This window comes from Acanthaster planci, linkage group LG21, assembly GCF_054643075.1.
Source record: "Acanthaster planci isolate LZ-2023a linkage group LG21, COTS_SCS, whole genome shotgun sequence".
Lineage (NCBI taxonomy): Eukaryota > Metazoa > Echinodermata > Asteroidea > Valvatida > Acanthasteridae > Acanthaster > Acanthaster planci.
Window position 1 is genome coordinate 6,502,083 of NC_141797.1, and position 25,576 is coordinate 6,527,658.

Here is a 25,576-nt window from a genome sequence, read left to right on the forward strand (position 1 = left end):
ATGTAGCGCGCAGTTAAGACAGCGAAATAATAGGATGGGGAAAAACAAAACACCCCCCCAAATTAGCCAACTATTCTGTGTTAGTCGTGTTCCCCGTGTCTTATTTCACGCCTATAGAAGGGCCAAAAATACGACGTAGGCCTTCACACAAAGCCATTATGACCCCCCCAAAAAAACCCAGGTCGGTCAGTATTAGGAAGCACGCAAAGTGGCGCTCGTGCAACCATTCATGTTTGTGGGATCACTGAGGGCGGCATTCTGGTATCACATGATACATTTACTCTCATGAAATGCGAACCCTATGGACTTCCAGCGCCTGGAAACCGTGTAACCATACGCAACAGGAAAGCATCGAGTCTTGACAGAATTTAAATTTGATGCTGCACGGCACCTGCTGAGCACTTTCGCTTGTTATGATTTGACTGTAATTTTAAGTGATATAGCGAGTGGCTGAAAATCGCTGCAACTGAGACTTTGCATACACCTGTTCCACTCTCCATTGGTTCGTTGGAATTTCCCAAGGGCCCCTCTCTTTGACGTGTAACATTTATCTCAGAGTCATCAAAAATGGAATAGAAACATAAAAAAAACTATTGAAAACCAGACAAAAAATGACATTTGAGGTAACCTATAGGATGGGGGGGGGGAGTTTCCTAACCTTTAGACCACGGAGTTCCTACCTCAATGTTTAAATAGACAAATCCAAATAAATGATAATCCAACAATTAAGGAAAGACAGATAATGCAAACAAGGTGATCAAAGAAGAAAGCAAGGAAGCCGTAATACGTAGAGTAGTTGAAGATCCCTGACGTAACGTGTCCCTTTGATATATGGCGCGTTCAAGTGCCTTTAATTGTAAGGTTGGAGACAATATTTTGAATGTGACGAGTAAATTTGTGATACTATATCCTGAATTTATTTCAACAACCCCCAAAAATTCTGAATTTATCCCAACAACTCCAAAATTCAATTTTCAGAAAATATGAATGAACTCAATCTGAAGAAACAGTCTTCCCCTACAGAATGAACTGACAATGACATTTGAGCATCTGTGGGCCACTGCAACGAAGCTGGATATTAGAATTGGGGGCGCTGTTACGAGTTAACGGGGAGAACGAGTTCAGTCCCGGTTGTTCTGTCCGACAGAGCAATTCGGTCGTCTAGCGCCGTCCAGCAGAACAGAACAAATGTATAGCGCCACCAAGTGGCAGAAGTAAAAACGCTGTGAAACGGAGAATACAAAGAATGTGTAGAATGTATGGCATTCATTGAGTAAATTTGACTTCAACTGGTACGTCTGTGGTAATTTAGCCCAACTCTGTTCGTATCATTTTCCTTCAATTGTGGTTTCACAGGGCCCGCTGGACCTATTTCTTTTTCTGCAAGTCGTGGCACTCTGCGGAAACTGGCTAGACATCTTAAGTTGATCTTTTATTCACGTGAAAAGGTTTGTGCAGATTAAGTTAAACATATAATGCAAGATGTGGGGCGGAGAGAACCCCCGCCTTTGTGTTGCTCATTGTTTAATTGGAATCTCAGGATTTCTTTACAGACTTCTGGGGGGATGTGTTAGGTAAAAATAGTCTAGAGTGTGTATGGGGCCTGGACATGTTGGGGGTACCCATCGGCCCCATATCGTGCAAGGTATCAGGTTACATTTTCTATAAAGCGGTTGTTTGAAATACCGGAAATCAGCTGTTATTTTGGGTGCTTTTCCCGGATGGCTATTTTTTTTCTTCAGCTGAAAAATGAAGACGTGTAACTGTTGACTCTAAACAGTTGAATCGAATTGAATGAAAGACGAGCAGCTGTAAACTAATGGGTCGTATGAATAAAGACTAGCAAATGCGACGAAGTTCAAGCAAACAGCAAAAGCATTTACTGAGAAGTAAAACCATTACGAATAAGCAAAGGCTTGAAATTTTTATGAATAAAATGTTTCTTTTACTGTTCAGCATCTACTATTATAAATATTAGCAAATGCATTATGCTTGTGGCTGACGGCACAGCCGAATGGTTGGGCACAATAGGGCCTCCGTTATCTGCACATACAGTGTTTCATGGTGCTGTGTCTCAAGATCTCAGCATGGCAGATAAGCACTATGGCAGTAATTTTGCTAGCAAAAACCTTGATGAAGAAAATTGCTCTGCCACTCTCACATCGGTACAACTGCCTGCATCTGGTTTCTTGAGATCCCCTTCTAAAGGCATACAGCTTTTCTTTCGAAAGACATTCACGAACGCTGCCATTTTGAACATTATAGTAAATGCTCCTCGTTTTCAAGCTTGCCCTGACTCAGCCTTGAAAGGTGTCAAGTAAATACCCCAGTTCTGTAGAACGTACTCATTTTTATTGATACCAAATGAAGCAACTGCTTATTGTCAAGCACAAGCTTACCTTTTAGCAATTGCACTAAAGTAAAAGTGTTTGTGTTGTTATCATTCATACACACAAGAGTAAATGCTTCAAAATGGTAGTAAAGCAAATGCTACTTTTTATTCATACGACCCAATGTCTTTCAGGACGTCACTCTCTCTCCTCTATCTAAAAAAAGAGTGAAGATGAGAACAAAACAAACATGGAAGTATTATTATTAATATTAATATTATTATTTATTTATTTAGCCATTCATATAGCACATCAAGGAAGGACAGGGTGTAGCACAAGTGCAAATACTGTGGTCAGAGGACCTGCTGCATGCCCCGAAGTATGATACCGAGTAGAATGTATTCATTCAATGACTTTTTGTGTCGGCCATCTTGAATTGAAAATGAGGCATTTTTTTGAAATTTTGGGAACATGAGTGTTGAAATAACAGTGACGAAATAAAAGTCCAAAAATTTTGCTAAGAATAATTTAGAATTTGTAGTAAATGATCTGTCTTAAGCTACACTTTTAAAAATGAACGTTTTGTAGTCTGGTGCCACTCCATTAAATAGATAATGAATTAAATGTCATCTGTATTGTAACAACTCTTCGTAATTGCCATTAATTAGCTCATTATTACGTCGGGGCATGACATAAACTGAGCATAAACTTTGCTGGAATTGGATTAGTTTTTAATATACTTCAGAGCTGGTGGTTTGGAAAGAAATAAACATTAAACAGCTGGCTAAGCAGCACACAGACTGCAACGATAACTTCAGATATATACAGTTGGATTCCATGACATGAGAGAAATCGAACGGTGTATTGTACAAAACTAACGTTCAAATGAAATGTGCACGGAACACTTTTAGACGTTTTAAATACAAACATGCAGACGTCTTGTCGTCTGCCCAGAAAATGGAACACCATCCAGTTAACTCAGTTAGCAGTATCACTTAACCTAGCCGTAGTACGTATGCTCTAATCAGTTATCAACAGAAGCCCACCATTGCACATGCGTCTCGGGGCTGACACTAAAGTCGTGGGGAGACATGAGAGTCACGTGACAGCTGATTAAATGGTCTTTCGTTGTACTTACATATAATTCAGCGCAAAGCGCCACTGTTCCTTGATCGGATGGTTTTCAAAGCAAGCGTAAGGCTAATAACTTATACAACTGTGTCAAAAAGTTCCGGTGATGGCTGCTTAAACCGGTGGGAGTGACTGTCACCGCTTTGCATAAACGTATGAAAGTGTAAGTAGGCCTAATTACCCCTGGCCCTCTCCCGGAACTCCTTAGGGAAATCCTCCAGGTCATGGTGGATTTTGTACAAGTTAGGAAGGAAGACCTTGGGTATTGCCTTTGATACACCCTTTCGTGCAGTGGAGGATCCGTAAGGGTATATAGCTGTACCTGACAACAATACCAAGATCGTTTGGGTCGGTGAAAAGGCATAGTGTACATAATACTAGCGAACTTTTGCTACGTGTTGCAAGAGCATGCAAAATATTGAAGCGAACCTTATCAGAAAACTACTCTCTTTAAGTGGAAGACACGTTTTGTTAAGTAGAGCCATTATCATTTCCAATAGTTGTCTCAAAAGTCATTTTTCCTACGTTATGATTGTTCCTTTTGCGAGGATCCAACATTCTACTCAAACCCAAAGAAAAAGAGTGTTGCCCTATTCAGTCATCACGTTTGTGTGCTCCTCTCGGGTTAAATATTCTTCAGAAAAGGGTGCTTTGATCGGTACCAGTTTTGCCCAAAATCCATTCCTGGTAAATTTAAAAAGCAAGCCTTGCAGTGGCAGTGGCGATGGTCGTGCCTAGCACGGTTAGAGGGGCAGACCCAAATGGATGGCTACCTCCACTGGGGGATGTGGGTTTGACAGTTGGGGTGATTTCTATAAATGAAAAGGAAAAAGAGCAGTAATTGCTACGCTTTAGATCAACATCTACGGAAAAACCGAAGCTTATGTTTTTCCTCGGAATTTATGGGATCATGTTGGTTGATCAAATTGGCTTCGTTCCTATCTAAGCATGCTTTGCCAATGCCTGACTGTGCGCTGGTCAAATGTGTTCTGCGAATGAACAGGCACATGTATGACGGCACAGATGGCGACTTTGCCAAGAGCATACCTGGGGCAGTCGTATTAATTGGTCAATAACTTGTTAGCGCCCCTGTGCTCTATGAGCGTCTGCCATGGGAATATAAAAGTAAGTTATCGACAATGATTTGCTTATTTTGTGAAATGTAAACTTTGGTCTATGGGATAAGTGATAACTTAGGGCGTTTTCGAAACGAGTGGATTCGGCTTAGACTTTGGTCTCGCTGGCTCCATCCGTTTTGAAGCGGCGTTCTAAACCACATGTTCAAACTCTGACAGGAACCAGCGAAACCGAAGTCTAAGCCGAATCCACTCGTCTCGAAAACGCCCGTGGAGAGCAGAAGTGGTTACCTTGCTGGCAGAGCACCGACACGTCCATAGAGTGGTCACATGTGTGAGCTGACCACTCACTGCGCTGGCACCGATCCAGAGATTCCTCGGCTCCCGTGCACCGGATGTCTTGTAAAAAGATTGGACCTCCGTAGCCATCCAAACCAAGCTGTCCAAAAGTGAATGAAGAAAACTCATAAAATGAGTTTAAACATCTCCAGTAACAACATAGGAGCTTTTAGCTCTTCTTTAAGCTGTTTGCTCTCTCTCCGGAAGCGGCACGCTCCAATGGAGCTGTTTACCGCTGAAAACATGCTATGAGCCTCGACCCTATCATTTTTACTGTCTTTGTTCCTTTCTGTTTCATTTTTTTTAGAGTCATGTAGCGGTTTCAATTTCTCCCCAATCGCCAGCAACTTCACTCAGAATCTCACCTGGGCATCCGTCGGGGGGCCAAACCCAAGTTCCCTGCAGACGACCTGGGCGTTCCCCATCGTCCAGCCTTTGCTGCAGATTGTCCCGAAACGACCCTGGTGGAAGATTTCAACGATGCCGCCCCTCTCGTTCAGCTGAGAGAAACGGATCGGACTCCTTGCTGCTGCAGATCAGGATGATAAGGACAACTGGATGAGGGAGCACATTTGCAGCAATACAACTCACATTCTTTCTGTAATATTGAATTGCAACGACCAGATTCACACGATTTCTTATTAGGACCCAACTCATCAGGCAACACGAAAACACTGAGCCAAAACAGTTTTCCAGTGCACGAGGATGATGGCAGACTGATTTGTGGGGCTTTCAAAAAGGCCAATTTCAATGAGCCAATAAGCAGAGATATTTGCTTAGGTGAAAAACGTACGATGGTCAAAATGTTTTGCAGTCAGTATATTCCTTGTTTATTTGTTTCTGTTTTATAGTTCGGATTAGGAAATATATTTTTAAGGATACATAATGCATGAGAAATCTGTGTGCTAGGTGTGTCATAGCTACAACTCACACAGTTCGTGAACTACTTTGCTATAAATTTATCTTTTTCCGGTTAGCACAGCTCTGTCTAGAGCAACTCCGTGGAATGCCATCCGGATTTGACCAGCCCTCGGTTGATGTTCTGCAAATTAATTTGCAGAGCTCCTGCTTGGCGTCTATATGCAGTTAAGCCAGGACTCAAGTACCTACCCGCGATCGGTCCCGAGCATCTCACACCGGTGTGTTCATCCTTTAATGCGGGGTCTGTGCTGTTCAGCCATTGGATGTGCGGCCCACACTGAGCTAGCGACTCTTCGGAGCCGGCGCACCAGATTTTGTTCATCTTGATTAGGTTCTGGCCAGGGCCGAACCGGCCGTCGCTGGTCACCTCAACGGCGTACCCTTGGTTCAGCTCCCGGCAGACCACGTCCCCAAAACTGGCCAGGTTTTCCAGGTTGACGTCCTTGCCCAGACTCCCACACGTGCCCCCGTAGCAAACCTCCACCCGGCCTTCGGACGCTGTTGCTCCACCCACTAGCTTGATCGCAAAACCTTGAGGGGCTGTTTGCAGATTCAACAAGCAATGAAACAGAGATGCCAAACTGAATATTGATATTCAAAAATCTTATAAAGAAAAACAAAACACTATGCACCCTTATACCATGTTATATTTGTACAATAGCGACTTGCCAGCAAGGTGTTGTTGGTTCCAGTACACGTATTACCTAAGTATTCATAGCTTGTGAAATATTTTCTCGCTCTAAATATAGCACTCTACTTGGCGTAAACTATGTGAAAATTATACACGTAAAAAGGGTTTATGGAACTAGAAATCATCAATCGATCTCAACTCAGATTTCAATGTATTGCTGAAGAATTTCCTTTTGAAGAATGATTGATATTCGTGAAACCTTGCTTTCTGTAAATTTTTTAATTTGAGGAAGACATTAGAGCACGTATTAAATTGCGAGCCTCACAGAACGGTATTAAATACAGATACTAGGGAGTATATCTACATTTAAAACCTTCCTATTCAGTTACGGATGTTCATTTCAAGAGTAAGGTGAATTTCTAGTCGAAACAAGCAGGATGTAAGCTTCGTGACCAGCTGTTCCTTATTAATGGATGGAACGTTACTTTTTCCAGTGGAGCAGGAGGTATTATTCCCACTGGAAATGTAGGTTTATTCCCAAGGAAAATTGGAGTTTATAGTGGAAAGGTTGATTTTGCAAGGGTACTAGATGGCACGTTTGTTTTTACCGGAGAACAACTGGTATTGGGAGACTGTGAAGGGGGACATCCCGATTGGGACTGGTGTTATTTTCGGGGGAACAGGTGGTGGTGTCCAATTGTGAGCCTTGTATGGTGTGCGCAGAGAAGGTGATGGTGCTCCGAAGAAACTAGTGGTATTCAGATGGGAAAAGTTCTTCCCATTGGGAAAAGGCTTTTGTGTCGGGGAACTTGAGGTTTTCCAGTGGAAAAGAGATGCTATATGAAGTGGAAAGATGGTATTACAGGGGAATGGAAGGCATCTCACACCAAAACAGGTTGTATTTCCGGTGAAACGATCTACTTACAGCGTTCCAAAGTTTTAATTTGTTTTTATTTCAAAATCTGCAACCTACCGTCTCGCTCGAGGCACACAACACCTGCGTCTCGGCCGTCCGGACATTCACTCTGTGGCTTGACGTGAGTCACGCAGTCAATGAGTGAGGATTCCTGGCCCGTGCACTCGAACGCCATGTTCCACTTGCGCACGGGGAAAATACCATTGAAGGCCGGGTGGCGACCGTAGTAGGACCCGGTGGTCACGCGCAGAGCGGAGTGCTTCCCAAGCTGGCGACAGAAGGCGTCGGCGCTCTTCATGTTCCACGAGTGGTCGCAGATCGCTACGCGCTCGGCGGGGCTGATCTGGAGGTAGGCCGTCCCCTCGAAGGCGATGTTTTCATCACCCAGACCGTCTAGGAGGAGAGCCCTGGCTTCAGTGTAGCCGCCTTTAAGACAAAAGTACAAAGAGCTTGCGCACACGTCTGTGATGTCAAAAAGCGCCCAGTTATTCCTGGATACTGCCAGGCTACACGTCCTTTAATTAATACAGGACCATTTCATTGGTCCCATTCTTATCGGGTTTGCAGTCTTGAAAATTATGTTCTCTCCTAGCTTGGTGCAGCTACTCAGAAGAAACTGTGTATATCTAGCATGCGTGCTCTCGACTGCTTCAGCGGCATCAGTGAGCACATTCAGAGGTAACATGTGACGCACTGTTTTCATGAGTGCGGCTCTAGCTCTCCCACAAAGATATGAATGTACATTCTGACCCTGTTCAAGAGGGAAGACTTCAGATGCAAAATATTCGAAGCCTGATTCATGTTAAAAATGGACAAATGATCAAAACTGAAGTGTCAAGGCTTACCACTGCGATGAATCGGGAGTCTAGTTACTGATGGGGAGGAAAAAATATAGGCTTTTCAAAAACTGATACTTTCTTAAGGATCCAGGCATGATTATAAAGGCTTGTAAAGACTCATTTTGATCACTGAAGAATTTAGAAGTTAGAACTACTGGTGCGTATACATTTACTTAAATCCTGTGTTTGTCGAATGCACTCCAAGATTTGTTAACAAAATGGAGACTTACTTATCCAGCCACATTCCACGGAGGCAGTTGTGCTGCAGCTGTGATGGTAGAACTCGCCAGAGGCTCCTGGGCAGGTGTCCAAGGAGGTCTCAGTGCCGACACACTCCACCTCGTTGAGCCACTTCTTGCCGGTCAAGGATCCAAAATCGTGCTCCCAGCCACGTTCCTCCACCCAGTGGAAGCTAAGCTGGCGGCAGGCTACGAAGGCATCTTGGACGTCCCACTTGTCTATGCAGATGGAGCCCCACTCCCCGTCGTAGAAAATCTCGACGGGCCCGCTGGCGTGGGAACCCAGCTTCGGATTGATGCGCACGTCGTATTTGTCTGTTTCAAATCGTGAATTGTTGTAGCGTCTTATATCGCAGATTTGATCTCCGATTGTAAATGATGCTCAAAGGTGGAAGTCTGGTTTGCAACTGTGTCAAAGTAACCACAAACCAGGCTGAATGCCTCTATGAAATCTTCCACCATGCTTCAGCTTTTTGTTGTAACACTACAAGAAAATACTGAGCCTTTCCTCCTTTTCTACCATCCAAGAAACCGGTCAGCCATTTTTGTGGTAGTCTGACAGTGGCCACTTTGGATAGCGATTTCACAAGGCATCAACCGAAAACTATGAGAACTTTGAATAATAAATTAGGGTGTGTCCTCAGCTAACTGATTACCCGTGATTGGAGCTGTCGGATGCATTTGAGGGAATAGTTAACAGAACTTACCAAAGTCGTGAGTGCAGCCAATGTAGACATCCATGGTTTTGTGTATGCAATTTTGGGCCGTCCGTATTTCCCTTTTGCACTGGTCGAGTCTGTCTTCACTTCCCTTACATCTGTATATGTAGAGAGACATTGGCCCATTGGGGCTGATATCATCGGTAACCTCCTGTGGATAAAGGGGAAAATTAACAGGTGTTCCTTAAGCCCAAAGATGCCATGGGCGATCTAGGTTCCAAGGGACAGAACCCACCAAAGTCAGTCCAGCTTTGTAAGTAACAGCCACCATCATCCATGGGCTGATACTAGCGGCTGCAAGTGTCTTTCAGAAACCGTAATAAAGATGCTGAGAACGTTCGGGATTGCAAAAACCAGTAATTCACCTTGAGCAGAATATCGAGCAAAGTTGGTCGGGAGTGTTCATTTTGCTGGTAGCGATGCAGTCGTAACGGCGTGCATTTCATATTCGTTCGTAAACCAGCTAAGTGCAGTTCCGACCTTGGTTCAGCTCGGGCTCACAGGCCTGCAATGGACAGGCTGGACAGAATCTCGCTTTTGCATGCCGTCGACTTCTTTGCTAACAGCATTGTACTGCGCTTGAACTGAAGGGATTGTAAAACAAGGGTGAAAGCTACCGACTGGACTGTCAGCTTGCAGATGAATGAATACAGACAAACATGGCTATATTCGCAATAGAAAGTTGCCATTCTAAAACGACGATTTCTATAGCGATGGTCATTCTGGGGTGGTAATGTTTCTATAAATGATTGTTTAACCTACCCTTAGTTGAAGAGAACATGTAAGATGCAGGGACTCGTTTATATAATGTGTCTCGGTCTTCGGATAATTTTTATAAATTTCCTGATTTTATGGAGGGCGGTACTTATAATTGTCCATTATTGCTAATTTGCTCGCTTGCAGCCCTGTGGCTAGCTTGCTGCCATCATGGTGTACTGGTACGTTCCTTATGGAAGTCCTAAACGGAGGTGGGAATGTTGACCCCGAAACACCCATGCAGCAATACGACCGATTCACAACACTGCACCTCCAAGAGTTTGCAACATGCTGTCCAATCACAACGCGCAAAATCTGCCAAACGCGCATTGTGATTGGCCAACGCGTGCAAACTCTTGGAAGTGCACTATTGTGAAACGTCTGATTCACCTCTGGACCGCACATCTGGACAGGGTCTTGAAATGAGCGACTGTACAAGAAAGAGCTCTGTCGAGCGCAGGTCCCAAAAAACTGGACTGAGACTTTTACATACCGTGGCCCGATGAGGGGGACTGTAACCCAGTTCTCGACATGCAACCCGGGTGTTCTCAAGACTCCATTCAGCCGTGCACTGCGATTCCCATCGACCGTCATTAAATTGTACGAGATATCCCATTGCTGACAAGAGAGGGCAGTAGAATCACATGAAGTTTTAAAGGGGAGAGGGGTGCATTCACAGGATGTGATTCACATGTAATTCAATTCGATTTGATTCGATTCTATTCTGCGTATGCAACTGAAAAAAAGGAATGATCGGGTATTGGCTTATACAATTTACTGAAAGTCGTTTTAATTACATACCTGCAAAATCGGGCGTTAATTTCTGTTTATTCAACTTGACTGGCCTGGTGTCTGTGGAATAGAGAAATGAGAAATATATAGACGCGTAAATAAAGGTCGGTTCACCCTTCCAGTCCAGTGAATGGCGAAACGAATTTGACGTTACGAAATGTTTGCAGCAAATTTCACCTTGGTTGAAGTAACGTTTATCCAAGTTTTGCGAATTCGCAACGGGAACATTTGGTGCTATTAAACAATGTTGCTGTAACACTCAGAAAATACCGTGTTGCTATTGAAGGACTACTAACTATTGCCTTGCTGTTGCTGGGGCAAAGGAAGGTTTCTATATAAAATAGTTTTGACTGCCGTTTTATGTCGTTCGGGGGGTTTTGTATTTAGAAGGCACTTTGTATAATTTATGGGTTATCACATCCAAAGACATCCCACAAATCATGATTAGGGAAGTGTATAAACGTTTGCTAGGCTTAATTTAGCTACTGCTTGTTTACAATCGTTGAGTAGGCTTACCTAAGGCTTAGAACCTATAATAGCGAAAGTTATGGATACGGGCGACTGCAACACTGGAACCTATGGAATGCATTCCAGTAGCTGTAGCCACATTAAAACTTAATTACCTGATCCGACTGCTGTTTATCAATGAGACCTTTAGAGCAAAATTACTGGCTTATAGGTGAGACACAACTTTCTAATGTTGGCATTAAAAAGTGCAAAAGTGTTGGCTCATGAACAGCGGTAGGGGGTATATAGTCAGATTAAGTGACCAATTCCCACAGACGAGTAGCTGCGGTGTGTTGCTACCGTCCATCAGTTGTGGACGGAACCCTGTTTATGGAGGACGAATGGTCTTTTCTCGTGTCGGAATAAGCACATTCAAAGTTTTCACAAATTAATTTTCAGCCTTATTCTTTGAGGAAAGCAATTACTCTCCATTTTGGACACTAATATTTCTGCAGTCGAAAATCAAAATAGCCAAATCTGGTCACTGTCAGAACGTACGATCTATTTTTTCCTCATCGAGAGGAGAAACAAAGAATACTGAATTTCCTCAAAGTTTCATACCCAAGAGCTTAAGGTGCGTGAGCAATTTACATCTGCTAACTAAGGAAAACAAAGTTAACTATGCTTTTAGATGGCAGAAATGTACAAAGGCGAGGATACAAACTAAATAAATTTCTTTTATTTTTTGGGGGGGGTCCAGTCCTCCACATTCATTCTCAGAAATCCGCAGTGTCAAGTCTAATACCTACTTTTATCGACCTGACCAGAGCAGTAGACCACTGTGTCGTCTCTAGTCATGTTACTCAATTTGTCGTTCACGAACTCCAGGTATTCCCCGCATTGGGCCAGGGAAGGCTCCGCACCTGTGCAGTCCACGCCGGTTACCACCACCGGCTTGTCGCTCTGCCCGAAGTCGTCCTGGTGAGGGCTGACATCGGTGGCGTATCCCATATCCAGCATCCGACAGACAACGTCCCCATAATTCAGATCGCGGTCACCACCGCTCACAGAGCCCACGCTACCCCAGGTGCCTTGGTATTCGACTTCTACTCGACCGGCGTTGATGTCAGAACCACCAACCAGCCGAACTGTAAAATTCGCCGGTTCTGCACAGAAAAAAAGTAACGACGCAAAACACCAAACGCAGTCTTCGAGTAAATGAACCACTGACGTGAGATCTACCGTTTTTTGTTAATGGGGGGGGGAGTTTTGAAACTTGAAACAACTTCCAGGGGTCTGCAAAAGGACAGACTAGATCTAATAGGGACGAGGGCTCCTGATAAGCAATCTACAGAATATTGTGTAATTTTTTCGTTTCCACGGCGTTATGGTTGCCACTTTCTCCTTAAACCCGGTTATCAAAAAAGAACTGACTGATTACAAATGAAATACGTCAAATTAACATATGCAGCAAGGTATGAGACGGAGAGAACCCCCCCTGCTTTGTGTTGGTCATGGTCTCGCAGGAATCTGGGGAATTCCTTTCAGACATCTTGGGGGATGTGTTAAGTAACAATAGTCCGGAATGTGTATAGGGATTGGACATGTTGGGGGGGTACCCCTCGGTCTCATTTCTGGCTGGGTATACAAATTAAAGTGCCGGTTTGACCACAGGCAATAGAATAACCACCATAAAAGCATTTTTTGCAAAAGCTCTGGTCGTATAACACCACACGCCGTCTCTTTCTTGACTGTCTTCTTGACCTTTTTCATAAAGTTGGCGTTTGTTACAAATAGATGGAAACTAGGATCAACCTGAAATGGACACTAATAAACTAGGCTTTATCACACAGTTTGTACCGGGAACAAAGCACGCATTTGTACGGTTTGTACCTTCTCTGAATAAACAGGCCGCCCCGGCATCGTTTCCCTCATAGCAAATTCCATTTTTATTTGAGGCCTGGGCGGGGCAGTCCAGTAGAGCCGCCTCCGTGCCGTCGCAGACGAAGTCCACAGGAAAAGGCGCCACAGAAACGTCGGCAATGGTGGAGCTGTGCGCACCGAAGAACGACTTAGTGTAGGTCCTGTAGCGCCGGCGGTTGCTCATCTGGCGACAGAACACTGCCGCGTCCTCGTCTGTCCAGCGCACGCTGCACAGGGCGAGGTACATTTGGACGCCAGTCTCCACCGACAGGTAGGCGTTGCCCTCGAACGCCGTGTACCTGTTGCCCAGGCTGTCTGCCATGAAGGGAGACAGGGACTGACTCCCAGAAATGGTGGCTGCATCATTACGGAGAACAAAGCAGCAAGTTAGCAACTTTAGTGTGGAAGTTCCACGGGAAGGGACTCAAACCCATGACATCTCGTGTAAGAAGAGTAGATATTTGTATTTACATGATCACCAATTTGCTGGCTGGGGCTGGCCGGTTAATTCGAAGTTGACACCAGGGCAAGTCAGTACCATTAACTTTCCCCCCTTTCTGTTCTTTTCTTTCAACTCCACCATTCCTTCTCTGTCCAAACTTTTGTAATTTTTGCTTTAATTTCGTGCTGTCAGTTTTTACGATTTGGTGTATCATGTAAGAGTTGATTTTAACATTCTTTCTAATTCATTTTGAATTGTAGACATTGAAATTATTTTGAGCATCTTTTATTCCAGTCTGGCCCTTTCAGTGGCTTTCTTGCTGCCTACCCAGTATTTGAATAAACCAGTATAATAATAATATTAATAAAACTGATTTTTGCCAGTCTCAGATTACACAAAGCAAACTGCCATCTCATCAAGAACATTCCTTTTCTTTGAAATTGACATCAAACATCCTGAATCTGCCATATTCAGTGTAATCTGTGTTTGGCGTTGTGCGAGACTATTTTGCTGTCGTAAGCCTCATTTTCGTTTTTTAAAGTATGCCCTGAAAACATTTCGAGATAGTTTATCAAACATTTTAATTAATCTAAACGTAAACAGATATAGATTTGTATGATAAACTTTAGTCCGTTGCTTACGTTGCTTTAAAAACTCTGTAAAGGTCAACTCTTGATTTTTTATAAAATTAAGAGTTAATTAACCTCCCCGTTAGTTCACGATGGTCAACACATGAATGCAGTCTAATATCTAATATCAATTATAAATGTTTCCTACCCATTTATGGGCCCTCACTGACACAAACACAGACGTCAGTAGATATGCAACCTTACTACATTGCAATGGCAGTATGTAACCCGTCCTACATTGCGACATACGGCGCGTGGACCTCGCTCAGCTATGTGACTTTAGCTCAAAATGAAATGCATGTACAATTGGAGGCAGAAGATTTGTATACACTCGTAAGAAAAAAAGTTTTCCTCAATTTTTCGTTTTTTTTTTAAATAGTTTACCAATTTTTTCTTTATGAGGTCAGACAAACTGTGTCTGAACTTAATATTTATAATGTGTACTTCAATTGAAAATACTCAGAGACTTTGATCATGGTTCAAAATACTAATATTCCTGAAAAGTAATTTTGCGAAAATATACATTTACCCCCTTATTTTCGTTCAAACACACTGCAGAAAGTGGGCCACTGGGACTTTGAGATGAGATGAAACGGTGGCACTAAAATATTAGGGTTGTGTACATAAAAGTTTTATTTTTTTGCAGTTATAAATATATATGTATATATGTCTCTGAATGTTTTTATTTGACGCATACATCCTTGATGCAAGGTGCATCTTTTCTTTCTGCGTTATGTGTAGTTATTAGTATACAATAGCTTGAGGTCTGTTTGCCATCCTTGAAAGAATATAAATGATACAGATCTCTTGATAATTTCACTAAAAAGTAAATGGACCGAAAAGTACGTACAGATTTCGTAGCAAGCAGCGCCAGCCGCTTTTCCAGAGGGACAGCTGTGTGGCATCCACTTATTGTCGCTCTGGCACTCGTCTAAGTTTCTCTCGTGCCCTGTACACGTCACATTTTGGAGCCACACAGTTGCGGACACATTGCCGGCGTCGTGTCCCCATCCTTTGTACAGCACGAAGGAGTAGTCGACCAGGGCCTTGCGACAGGCGACAGCAACCTCGTTGAATCCCCACCCTTCGGCGCAAATTGTGCCCCACTTTCCGCCGTAGAACACCTCCACTAGCCCGATCCTCTTCCGGTCGTTGTCTGGTGGAGGGTCCGTGGGGACGATGCGCACATCAAAATCTGAAATTGGAGGAAAGAAAAGTTTAATCAACTTGTTGGGGGTGGGGGTCAACCTGTTTACATGGGTACAGGGTGCCTATTTAGTAATTCAAAACGCCAGCCCTTTAGAAACCTACATTCGGAGAATTTTCATAGATAAAAAGGGCAATTGTTTAGGAAAGACGTCTGCACCCCACTCCACTTGAAAAAAAAAGTGGTGGCTATTTCAACATTTTTATGAACAATTAAAGTTTTGCGTGCCTTTGTTATGAATAGAAACCAGTGTACTGCAAAACTTGCTTATCACGTAGCATTCCTTGTTGCCATGGTTCAAACATTTTCAGACTTTCGATGTATAGTGTTTAGCCAACGGGCATCGTGTTTAGCGATTGGAAACCAAATGTCAACCATTTAAACATACCTACAAAGCGATAATATGATTTAAATTAAAATTACGCAACACAGTTTTTAGAGTGTTGTCAAGTTGTTATACACATTGTGAATGAAAAAGGGACAGAACATGACTGATTATTCTGCTGTCTACATCCAACGATCACAGGTTTCGTCTTGGCCTATATAATAGGACTTGGAATAAGGTGTGCAGAGGTTCAAGACATCAGAACAACTTATTCTCTTGGAGGTGTGATATTGGACGAAAGAAATACGAATAAAAGTTATTTGCGGTGGGAAAGCATCAAATTGTCACAGAGCAAACTTAACCTAATTAAAAAAAGGACTTACCATTCTGTGCATGCAATTGTGCAGCTGCCAATATACAGAAAATGGCTGCAGGGACTAACATGATGTCGATTACACTTTGTTTCATTGTTAATAACAGTTTGTTGTCGATCGCGTCAGAGTCTGTAAAAAACGACGTACGAGTGTGACACCTAAGGGGTTATGTTGTTTCACTTCACCGAGTAATGGCTGCTATTGACTCAGTACATTAACCTTTGGTTGCAAGGCAATGCATAGTTACGAGGGTACATAGTCATTAACTTTTATCTGGGGTTGAAATCATGGACTTCAACATATGAAAATGATACTTTTGGATTCAGAAACAGTGATGTAATCGGTTACAAGCCACCCATTTTGACAGCGTTTAAGACCTGCTAATCTGTTGGACGTCTTGTATAATAACCTGAACGATTCAGGTATATTATGGCTAGGACTTTGGTTTATGTCCTGATTGGGCCTCACTGATATGTTGTACCCGCAGACATCAAAACCAGTTCCGAACATGGCTGAAGACGGCCTGTTGTTGCTCTCACATGACATATTAAGCAAACGCTCACCGGCAATAACTGCAGTCACTTGTATGAGCAAAATTTCCTTTATTTCAGGTTGAGTTTGTACGCTGAGTTCATTATTATTATTTCTGGTAATGACACCAAGGATTCCTAAAAACCACTCTAGGCACTGTAGCTAGCTGGCAAGCCTGAAGAGGCCTGTACAGAGGAGACAATGAGAGGCAGTTACAGTGAGGAAACCCCCAAAAAATATTCTTGGTAAAACCCACGGAATCAGGTAGGGACTGAATCCCCAACTCACATGTGAACAGGGCCAAGATTCGAGCCCGGACCGCAGAAGTGGAAGGCGATCAAAGAGCCACTACGCCAACCTAGCTCCCGTGGAGTTGGATTTTAATTCATGGGTTTACAAACGCCGTAGCAAGCTTGAGCAGTATCTCCGGTGTTGTAACAGTGCCTTATTTGTCTTATGAAGGTGTTTTATGAATTATTGTAATATAAATCTACATATAAGTGCATAAAGTAAAAAGTGATTTTGTGTTGTACTAAAGCTCAGTGGACAAGGAGTGCCTTGTTAGAGAACATGGTATCGTTATAACAAATAGTAATATACATGAAATGAAGCTAACAATCCACTTCATGTTTCCTTTAAAGCATTTGAACTTAATATTACTTTATGCGGCTTCGGGCTCATTCAACATCATGCTGGGGAAGAAAATATATCAAAAGCCTTACTCGCGGTCCTGACATCCTTGCTTTTATTCATGGTGTTGTTTTCTAAAAGTTTGGTGCTAATAATTGACACATAAATATAACAATTGATTACCTATGGAGTATGTTTTTGTTAAAACCACAACAATTCCGGGGGGGGGCAGGTTGGCCTCTCTGGATACATCACTGTGCCATATTTGTAGAAAGAAATTCATTGGAAAGACGCATCTTTCCTGGCGCATTTACCATGACGTAGGCTATACCTCCACAAAATGCATTCTACCTTGAGAGTTGTCATGTCAAGAGCAGACTGCGTTCACCCATTAAAGTAGGGTAAACCTGCCCTACAATAGAAACGAAAGATCCGTTGGTCGATTATCTACTTGTCGGCAATACAGAAGAAATCAATGGCAGGAGCCAACGGTCAAGTGTTTAAGTACTACCAGCGAATCATCGAAAACAGTGGCAGGTATGAGTGAAGAGGTCAGAAGGTTAACGATACGTCGCTATTTGGGGAGAACTCTTATTTCTGATTTCAGAAAGTAGAGTAATGATTGCCAATATGATGCAAACAATTGGTCTGAAGCACTGGTCTGTTGATTCTTTCGCACAGGTATATTGGGTACGCTTCTGCTTAACGAGTTTTCAGTATCATCCCCCCGGACTCGTAAAAAATCGCACATTAAGAGCGTATAGGCTTGGAATGAGCACGGCATAAAGTAGGGGTGCAAGTCACATCAATGCTGTAAAGTAAACGGAAGGACAGAGCCAACCAAGTTAATTCAATAAGAAATTAGAATGAAGTGTAAAAAAATGAGGTGGACTGCGATACGCATTAAGGGAAAAAATTCAACAAATGGTAAGGTCTTCCACAGTGTATGGACTATTATCCAAGGTCCCTTGCTTAAAATGGAATTATCTGCCACATAATACACAGAATGGCCTTCCAGAAAAAAAAAGCATTTATTCACAGCAAAAGACTTTTCTTGACCCTGCAAAAGTCTGTGAATGGAAGAGGTTTAATTTCTTATTTCTCTATTCAGTCGGCTTTAAACACCAAAGAGACCAAAGTATTTTCAAAACTGGACAAAGGCCTTTTAGTTCTGCTCGTAGCCACAAGATTACCGAATGAAGAGCCTGAACAAAATATGCGAGCTAATGTAAATCACCAAACAACGAAAACAAAAGCAAAGCAAAAACCCAGACAAAACAAAACTAAAAGTGAAACCAAACAAAAACAACATGCTGCAATTCCTGCACATATTTCCCGAGCATGCGGTTGGGGTTGAGGTGCCGATATCGTTGAGGTGGCACGATAATTCACCTTCTCGGAATCATTTTATAATGACATGGCCCTTACACTGTTCAACAAAGCCAAAGCCAAGCATTTTTGTGCTCCGCAACGCGCGCGTTAGGATTCGACTCGACGCGCTGTGATATAATTCAAACGCTCAGCGGTCGAAGTCACGCTCAGCAGTGCTAGCTAACTGTTCAAAACGAGTCGGAGGTCATTGCGTGAACAACATTACACCTACACTCGAAGGCATAGGCGTCACTACGTTTGGCGGACGGCAACACCAGCGCCATGTTGAAACACATTTAAACTTCGCATTCACTTCCATCATTGCGAATTACTAGTGTGAAATTCGTTGACGAGACCAGTTGAACCGATGGAACGCCTTCTAGGATTGCTTCTAGCATGTATTGGAATCATCGGGTGCACGATGTGCTCGGCCAATGTTATAAATGACAGTGAACTAAACATCTTATCGAGTGAACTCTCCGACCGAGGTCAGTTGGTCGACGTTTATTGGTCCCTGTCTCAGAGTCACAGCGCCACCAAGCACAGAGTGTTATGAACTACTCTGTCTCTCAAACTATTCTGACTTTTTGAGCGAACATGTAGGCCTAGGCCTAGATTCGACAGCTGCCCGATACGCGTGATCAAAAGAGGAAGAATTTCTGTTAATGTTCGAAACTGTTTTTGGAACGCATTTTTCGTTAATTTTCGGTATTAAGCCTACTGTCGTTCAGAATGTCTGTGCACCAGAAATTTTTCAAAATTTAGGGTCAAGGGTAAGGCACTCGACTTTGTATATAGTCCTCCAAAACTTTCTTCCATCTCGATTACCTGATTCCGTTTAAAATAGTCCCCGTGGCAGTTCTTTCTGTAAAAGGGGATAATGTTGGTCAACCTGTAAACCTACCTACATTAACATTACACTTTCCAAAACAGATTGCAAGAAATTGTTGACTGTTCTGTACGAGCGTCGACAGTCAGAGCCCGAGATGCATCCCCATCACGCTCGGTACACAGGGCGGTGCGCGCTGGATCTTGAGCAGTGGCTTGACAGCGAGGGAAAGGGCAGTCTACCGCTTACAGAGCTTGACGAAGCCCTGGCTGAAATCGGCAAACCTGCTCTCGGCCGCCGTGAGTATTATGGGACACTGTGTTTGAAGTAAGCAGTGGCGATCAACAGACAAAACAACGTGACACTAGCTTGACGGAAAGCGAAACCTGGATAGTTAACAATGTTGTACGTCCTTCTGGATAGATATTGAAATTAATTACTCAATGTTAGCTATTTCTCTCTATCGGTGGAATGGGAGCCTTTATGATGCTAGTGGCAACAAACCGGTCCTTCTTCACAGTATTGTGCGTGCTCAGAACTATGCCGGAACTATAGGACCGTTATGTTTGCCGCCACCAAACGTAAATCGCAATAAAATCTAGCATCTCTTTTAATATACTACTGTATTTTAGAAAACAGGGATGTTCAGTAGTAAATCAGGATCTGGTTGCTTGTACAAAAATGTGTGATGAAGATAATCCTGTGGTACTTCTCGGGGCGGGAGTATCATTTCTAACCCGTGGTTGTGATTTCACACCACTAGGAGCAAACGATAGTCTTAATCGTCATTCCGGGCCAATGAATTAACACAATTAATGCGACCAATGGCATTCAAATATTTTCACGACCTTTTGTTTTCCAGAGATCTCAAATGAGGTGTTTTCAGAGAAGACTCACAACCTCCATAATTTGTTCGACCCAGACGGTCGTCTTGTTGTCAAAGATCTGCTCCCCAGACGTCATCGCTGAGGAGTGATAGTCCCGATAAACGGAAAGATATGATGGATTCCCCTTGAGGGATCTGTAGAAAGATTGTTGCAACTGATATTAAAAGTATCAAAGGAGGAGATCCCGGCAGTGAGTGGTTGGTCTGCAGGAAAAGGAATCAGCTGCTCTTGGATATCCTACGCCCACAATCCCGAAATAACATGTAGATATTTTGAACAAGAAGACGATATAAAACCCGTAAATTTGCTTTTAACTATAAAGTGAAACGCCCAGCCCAACCCAGCCCAGATCTAGTATGCATGTATACACCAGTATGCATTTTATTGCCGTGCCTCGTCAGTATTTGTTAGTGATACTCTTGTAATAGGTCGATTAATTAAACTGCTGGTTCTTCCAAGACAAACTCACCTCTTTCCTTTCGTCAAATAACAAGTCTTTATTTGCGAATCATTGCTGTTCAGCTCCAGAAACCATGAGTTTACATGTACGAATGAAAACATTTAAAAGGATCACCTTCGGTGTACAGCAGTCAATTATTTTTAGCAACAAAAATATATACTATACATGTGAAATATTCACAAAATTACAAAAAGTTGTTTATCCAAATCTTGTCATCTACGATTCTCATTTGCAAACAAAGTCAACATACATGTAAACACAAAAATATCCATTTATTAATCAGGCTAAAACTAAAACATACATTCTGATTAAGAACCCACTAAGAGAACCTTGTTTTTCAGGGCCTTTCAACCACGGCTTCAAACACCAACACTAGTTGGACTAGTCAAAATGAACATGTTTAATTTCTCTGATGGATGCAAACGTCTTGTCAAATGCAAGTGCACCTTAACAAACCTTATTTCCCATCTTTCCCGTTTAAAGGTCATGGGGAACCAGTGTTAAGTCTGTACCTTTGATCCAACCTCTGTGCTGTGTTTTTCTTCTTTCTCACGAAGAAGTCGATTTATTTTGAAATGACATTCATAGCCTACAGCTAACAAAATCAAAGGTAAACAGAAATGTGCTCAATACTGTGAACTGGTCACTCATAATTAGATCAAAGTAGTAGAATGTTAAATTATTAAAGTAAATCTCGTGATATCAAACATTAGGAAGGAAATGCAGTGCGAAACAATTGCATAAACATGTTGACACTCTGCTAAATTGATTATAAGATAATGGAGCTTATGCCCCTCAGAAATGTAGTCAATAGGTATCAAAATCTGGTCCAATATCATCGAAATCAAGAGCGTCATAACACGAAACATATCAGCTACATATGTAGAAAGAAAGTCACATTAAATGGACCCACTTATTCGTATATTACATTTACTGCTATAAAAATCAAATTTCAGAACAAGGACTTCAAATCCTGTCACGGGATTGTTGTTAAACAAGAGCAGTACCAATCAAATATTTAAAAAAAGCTACGTCCGTTATTGCACGTAAGTGAACCTTCGATCAGTTTATTTACATAAAATAGCATGCACAACAAGCTGTAACAGTTGCTCCCGATTAAAACCTGCTTTGAAATAATACAACTTAGCACAAAGTATAAATGTACTATAATTATAATCACGTTACCTTGCCCTTCCTATTAAAGGATTCCAATTCGATGATGTAGTTTCAACATCATACAACGCTCGCACGTTTTGGGTAACAAAACAACATGTATGACATTTATTTCGTATAGCATCCCATTTTTAATTTACAATTGTAATGAAATGTATCGAAATATACAACAAACAAGCATACGTTACTGCTTTTGTAAATTTCAATGCCCTGAAGACATCAGCCACCTCGCACGAACTAAACATTACACGACCATAAGTTTATGGTCGGTTTGGTAATTACTAAAGTTAAATAATTTACACTTTTTGCACAGGTACTTCGTCAAATTGCCTGTTTGAATCTGAACGAGTAATGAGTCAGTATCAGTGTAAAGCAGGCTTATTTTATCGCCGAAATCAACCTTGAGAATGTTAAAATAGAAATCAAACATTAACGTTTTTGATAGGTCGAGTACGCTTACCCCGGAATAAACGGGCTTATTTAACTGCGTTTTTATGCGGTACATTTCCACGAACGATAGATCACATCCTTTAAACAGGAGTGGTCGATTTATAGTTCGGTTTGAAAGTTACTTTTTGATATTTTTCGGCATCTTGCGAGTCTCTCAATAAGTGTCTGTCCATGCGATAACGCATGTTTTCCATCGTCTATCCAAATACCGAGTTATTCATATATTTGAAGAAATCTTTCTCAAAAACAAACGTGGCTTTTTTACGTAACTCGGTTTTTTTTAGCTCTTCATCCATGGCCACTGTTTAAACGACATCACTCGGTGAACCTGTTTTAACTCTAGCCCGAGCTCTAAATATTTCTGTAAAGTTCGATAATGAACGACGTATTTATGTTTCGTGTTTAAAGTCGATACTAGCTTATCTATCGACATGAATCGCTCTTCGTGGGATATTAAATTTTTTTGGTATCCAACAGCCATTCATCTGGAATCGATATATTTTCTGGCGCCAATGGGAAATCGTTGTGTAAATCATGCAAGTACTGCGGATAATCTAACGTCACCTCGAGTAAATAACTTTTTGACGCATTTGTAGAAATTTTTGAGATGAACTCGGGGGTAAATTTGGTCACGTCTTGAATCCACCTAAATTCTTTAAACGGCAAAGGCTGACTCATGGCCCAGCCGTATAAATTGTCTGCGTCAAAATACATGATGTGCGACGTCGGTTTATTTGGGTCGTAATCTTTTAATTCTGGATTGTTCGCTTTAGCATAGCGCTTTGCACCCACGCTAGAAATCCCACCGTGCTTAGCTCGTTCATAGAATAGATGCTTATCGATGTTTGTCAATAGTTCCAACTCGATGCCAGAGTGCTTTAGCAATGCATCACACGATAATCCCGGTGGCGTATAATAATTCGCCGGGTCGAGGCCGTTGCTCTTTTTACCCACTTTGCGGAAATTCTCAAATACATCCGCTAATAATAGTGCATCCGTCTCGAGTGTAAATTGTGATAGTCCCCGAGATTACTGCAGCCAAACATTCGCCATACATTTTGAGCTCGAGCGTATTCTTCATCCGTAACAGACGCCTGCCTTAACGAGCTGTAAAAAGCGTCATAAGACTGCGCACACCTTTTTCAATAATTATGGGGTTTCCTTATTTTTCTCTATTTATTACAGGCAGAATGTACATGTACATGCAGTACTAGTAGGAGTCATCCGGTCCCTGCACCTCTGGATATTTTTGGTTTGGATTTTTCGTTGGGATCTTTGTGAGGTTCTTTTCCTTGGAGTTACCTCAACCTGCTCATCATAATCCTACTTCATGACTGTGATTTCTATGATTCCACCTTGATTTCGTCTTAATTGCTGAATAAACTTGTCTGTGATGCAACAAATCAAGATTTTCTCCCATTGACTGAATCATTGCCTGGTCAACTCGTACATTCATCCCAATCATTTTTGGCTTCAGCCCCACTGGCTGTGACACCGCAGCCCCATTTTACTACAGTATTTATTCATACGACTCTGCCGTATACACGTCTTTGGACAGATCCGACCACCATAATACTGGGACAATTTTAAAGTTAATTAATTTCAAAAGACGGTTTCATACATGCATCATTTGACTGGTCAGACTTCTATAATTACAAGCCTAAATTCTGCAACACCTTCAGTTGATTTTTGAGCTACCCTTGCACATACCCATCTTTGGATTTATTAGGCTGCCTCCTGCCGTGGTTCTTTAATAATCTGTCTGGGACACCTGCCGAGGCAGCCGCAGCTGCACCGCCAGCATAAAGGCTGTGAAGGCCGAGCTTGCCCGATCGGCCCCATCTCCTTCAAGGCATTCTTAATGACTTCTCTACATCTGGAGTAGGAAAGCTGACCTTTCCTTAAACTGTAACTCTGAGATGATTTACAATACACAACTGGTCGAAATAAGAATTTTTCCGTGAAAACTGTAGTGTAAATATTTTAGCAACATCGAAACAGGCCACGTAATGGTGCCAGTCTTGGCAATATAGATTCAAGAACCGTCTCTATTTTGGTCGGTCTTACTTTTAGCCAAAAATATTCTGACAAAGGACAAATGCATATCAATACCACATTCTCGAATGTAAATGAGCTCGTTATTCCTTAGATAGCCAGCAAAGGAAAGTAGGCACATTGAACAGAGACGAACGTGCATAAGATTATCTGCAAGCCCAAATCTGATCACAATTTGCTTAAGAATATCAGCAGTAATTGGCTCTTTCTTGGAAATCGGCCTCGCAATGATACGCTTAATCCCATCTAAAGTCAAGCTAGGAATTTCTTATCTCAAGGATTTTCTGTAACTGGTGGATTGCAATCATGATGCCATTTGACACTGTAGTTCCTGAATTTAAGAAAATGGCGTATTATTGTTCAGTAAATCTACAAAGAAATTTGCCTAGTCTTCTGAGTTGCCTGGCATCGCCGTACCGTAGTGTGCGTTACACCAAGCTTGCCAATCTGTGAAACATCTGTAGTATTTGTCGGTCGTTCGAGATTCTCTTGAAGCTTTTAACATTTCTTGTAGTGTATATGCATGCGTGTCAGTTCTGAAAGACAGAAGTCATGACAAATATGCCAGTTAAAATAACCGGTCAAGCGACATAGATTATCAATCTTTCAGGCCGGCGCCAGTATGTGAGCCAACATTTCATAATTCCTTGTTCAATTCACTTTTTAAAAACTCATTTCTCATAAAACTCATTTCAATATAACTTTCACGTGAATGTCGGGCAACTTTAATAATAGCTCTGTATCAGACAAAATTAATATTCTTACAAGCCACGCAGGTTTAAGTTGTACAACCATGCACTGCAACTTCTGGAGATATCGGTGAGAGCTACCAAGCGGAATTACAACTCTCGACAGCCACGCAGCCACACAGCACATCAATCATGCAGTCCCCGTATCCATGATACAAAACAAGAATTCAAAAATCGCATGATGAATCGACCATTTGATGCTTGTGTCTGAAAAGTTAAACTCTTATCGATGATTCTATTCCTGCAACCTGATGCAAATCGCTGCAGCTCTCATTTTGCATGTACCAATGACACGACCAGAGTTTTATCCTTGGACGAATATATTCTCGGAATTACTATATCTCAACGTGTCAAAAGACTGCAGATGGCCATGCGCTGGTACCACAAGTGTTCCTCTAGCTCTAC

At 42.2% G+C, this 25,576-nt stretch overlaps 2 protein-coding genes across 2 annotated transcripts; one reads left to right on the top strand and one right to left on the bottom strand.

Annotated features, from left to right (window-relative positions):
* Nucleotides 1-2,473: 2,473 nt before the first annotated feature.
* Nucleotides 2,474-16,242, bottom strand: LOC110987491 (scavenger receptor cysteine-rich domain-containing protein DMBT1-like). The gene is made up of 13 exons (XM_087131359.1): nucleotides 16,046-16,242; nucleotides 14,981-15,325; nucleotides 13,030-13,416; nucleotides 11,946-12,302; nucleotides 10,699-10,749; nucleotides 10,391-10,515; nucleotides 9,130-9,292; nucleotides 8,414-8,737; nucleotides 7,402-7,770; nucleotides 5,987-6,337; nucleotides 5,242-5,405; nucleotides 4,829-4,976; nucleotides 2,474-4,273 (listed from the first exon to the last, which is right to left on the bottom strand). The coding sequence occupies exons 1-13, from the start codon at nucleotides 16,128-16,130 to the stop codon at nucleotides 4,155-4,157; spliced, it is 2,988 nt and encodes a 995-aa protein (XP_086987485.1). The 5' UTR covers nucleotides 16,131-16,242; the 3' UTR covers nucleotides 2,474-4,154.
* A 2,486-nt stretch (nucleotides 16,243-18,728) lies between these two features.
* Nucleotides 18,729-20,854, top strand: LOC110987481 (uncharacterized). Its single transcript, XM_022250237.2, has 3 exons — nucleotides 18,729-19,056; nucleotides 19,502-19,696; nucleotides 20,260-20,854. Exons 1-3 carry the CDS (start codon nucleotides 18,936-18,938, stop codon nucleotides 20,364-20,366), a joined length of 423 nt encoding a protein of 140 aa, XP_022105929.2. The 5' UTR covers nucleotides 18,729-18,935; the 3' UTR covers nucleotides 20,367-20,854.
* Nucleotides 20,855-25,576: the final 4,722 nt, after the last annotated feature.

Coding starts and splice junctions, on each gene's coding strand:
- LOC110987481 (XM_022250237.2), top strand. CDS start 18,936: ATGGAACGCCTTCTAGGATTGCTTCTAGCATGTATTGGAATCATCGGG. Junction 19,057..19,501: donor GAGTGAACTCTCCGACCGAG/GTCAGTTGGTCG, acceptor TTTCCAAAACAG/ATTGCAAGAAATTGTTGACT. Junction 19,697..20,259: donor CAAACCTGCTCTCGGCCGCC/GTGAGTATTATG, acceptor TTTGTTTTCCAG/AGATCTCAAATGAGGTGTTT.
- LOC110987491 (XM_087131359.1), bottom strand. CDS start 16,130: ATGAAACAAAGTGTAATCGACATCATGTTAGTCCCTGCAGCCATTTTC. Junction 12,303..13,029: donor GGCCTGTTTATTCAGAGAAG/GTACAAACCGTA, acceptor TTTTCTGTGCAG/AACCGGCGAATTTTACAGTT. Junction 4,274..4,828: donor GTCGGTGCTCTGCCAGCAAG/GTAACCACTTCT, acceptor TTTCATTTATAG/AAATCACCCCAACTGTCAAA.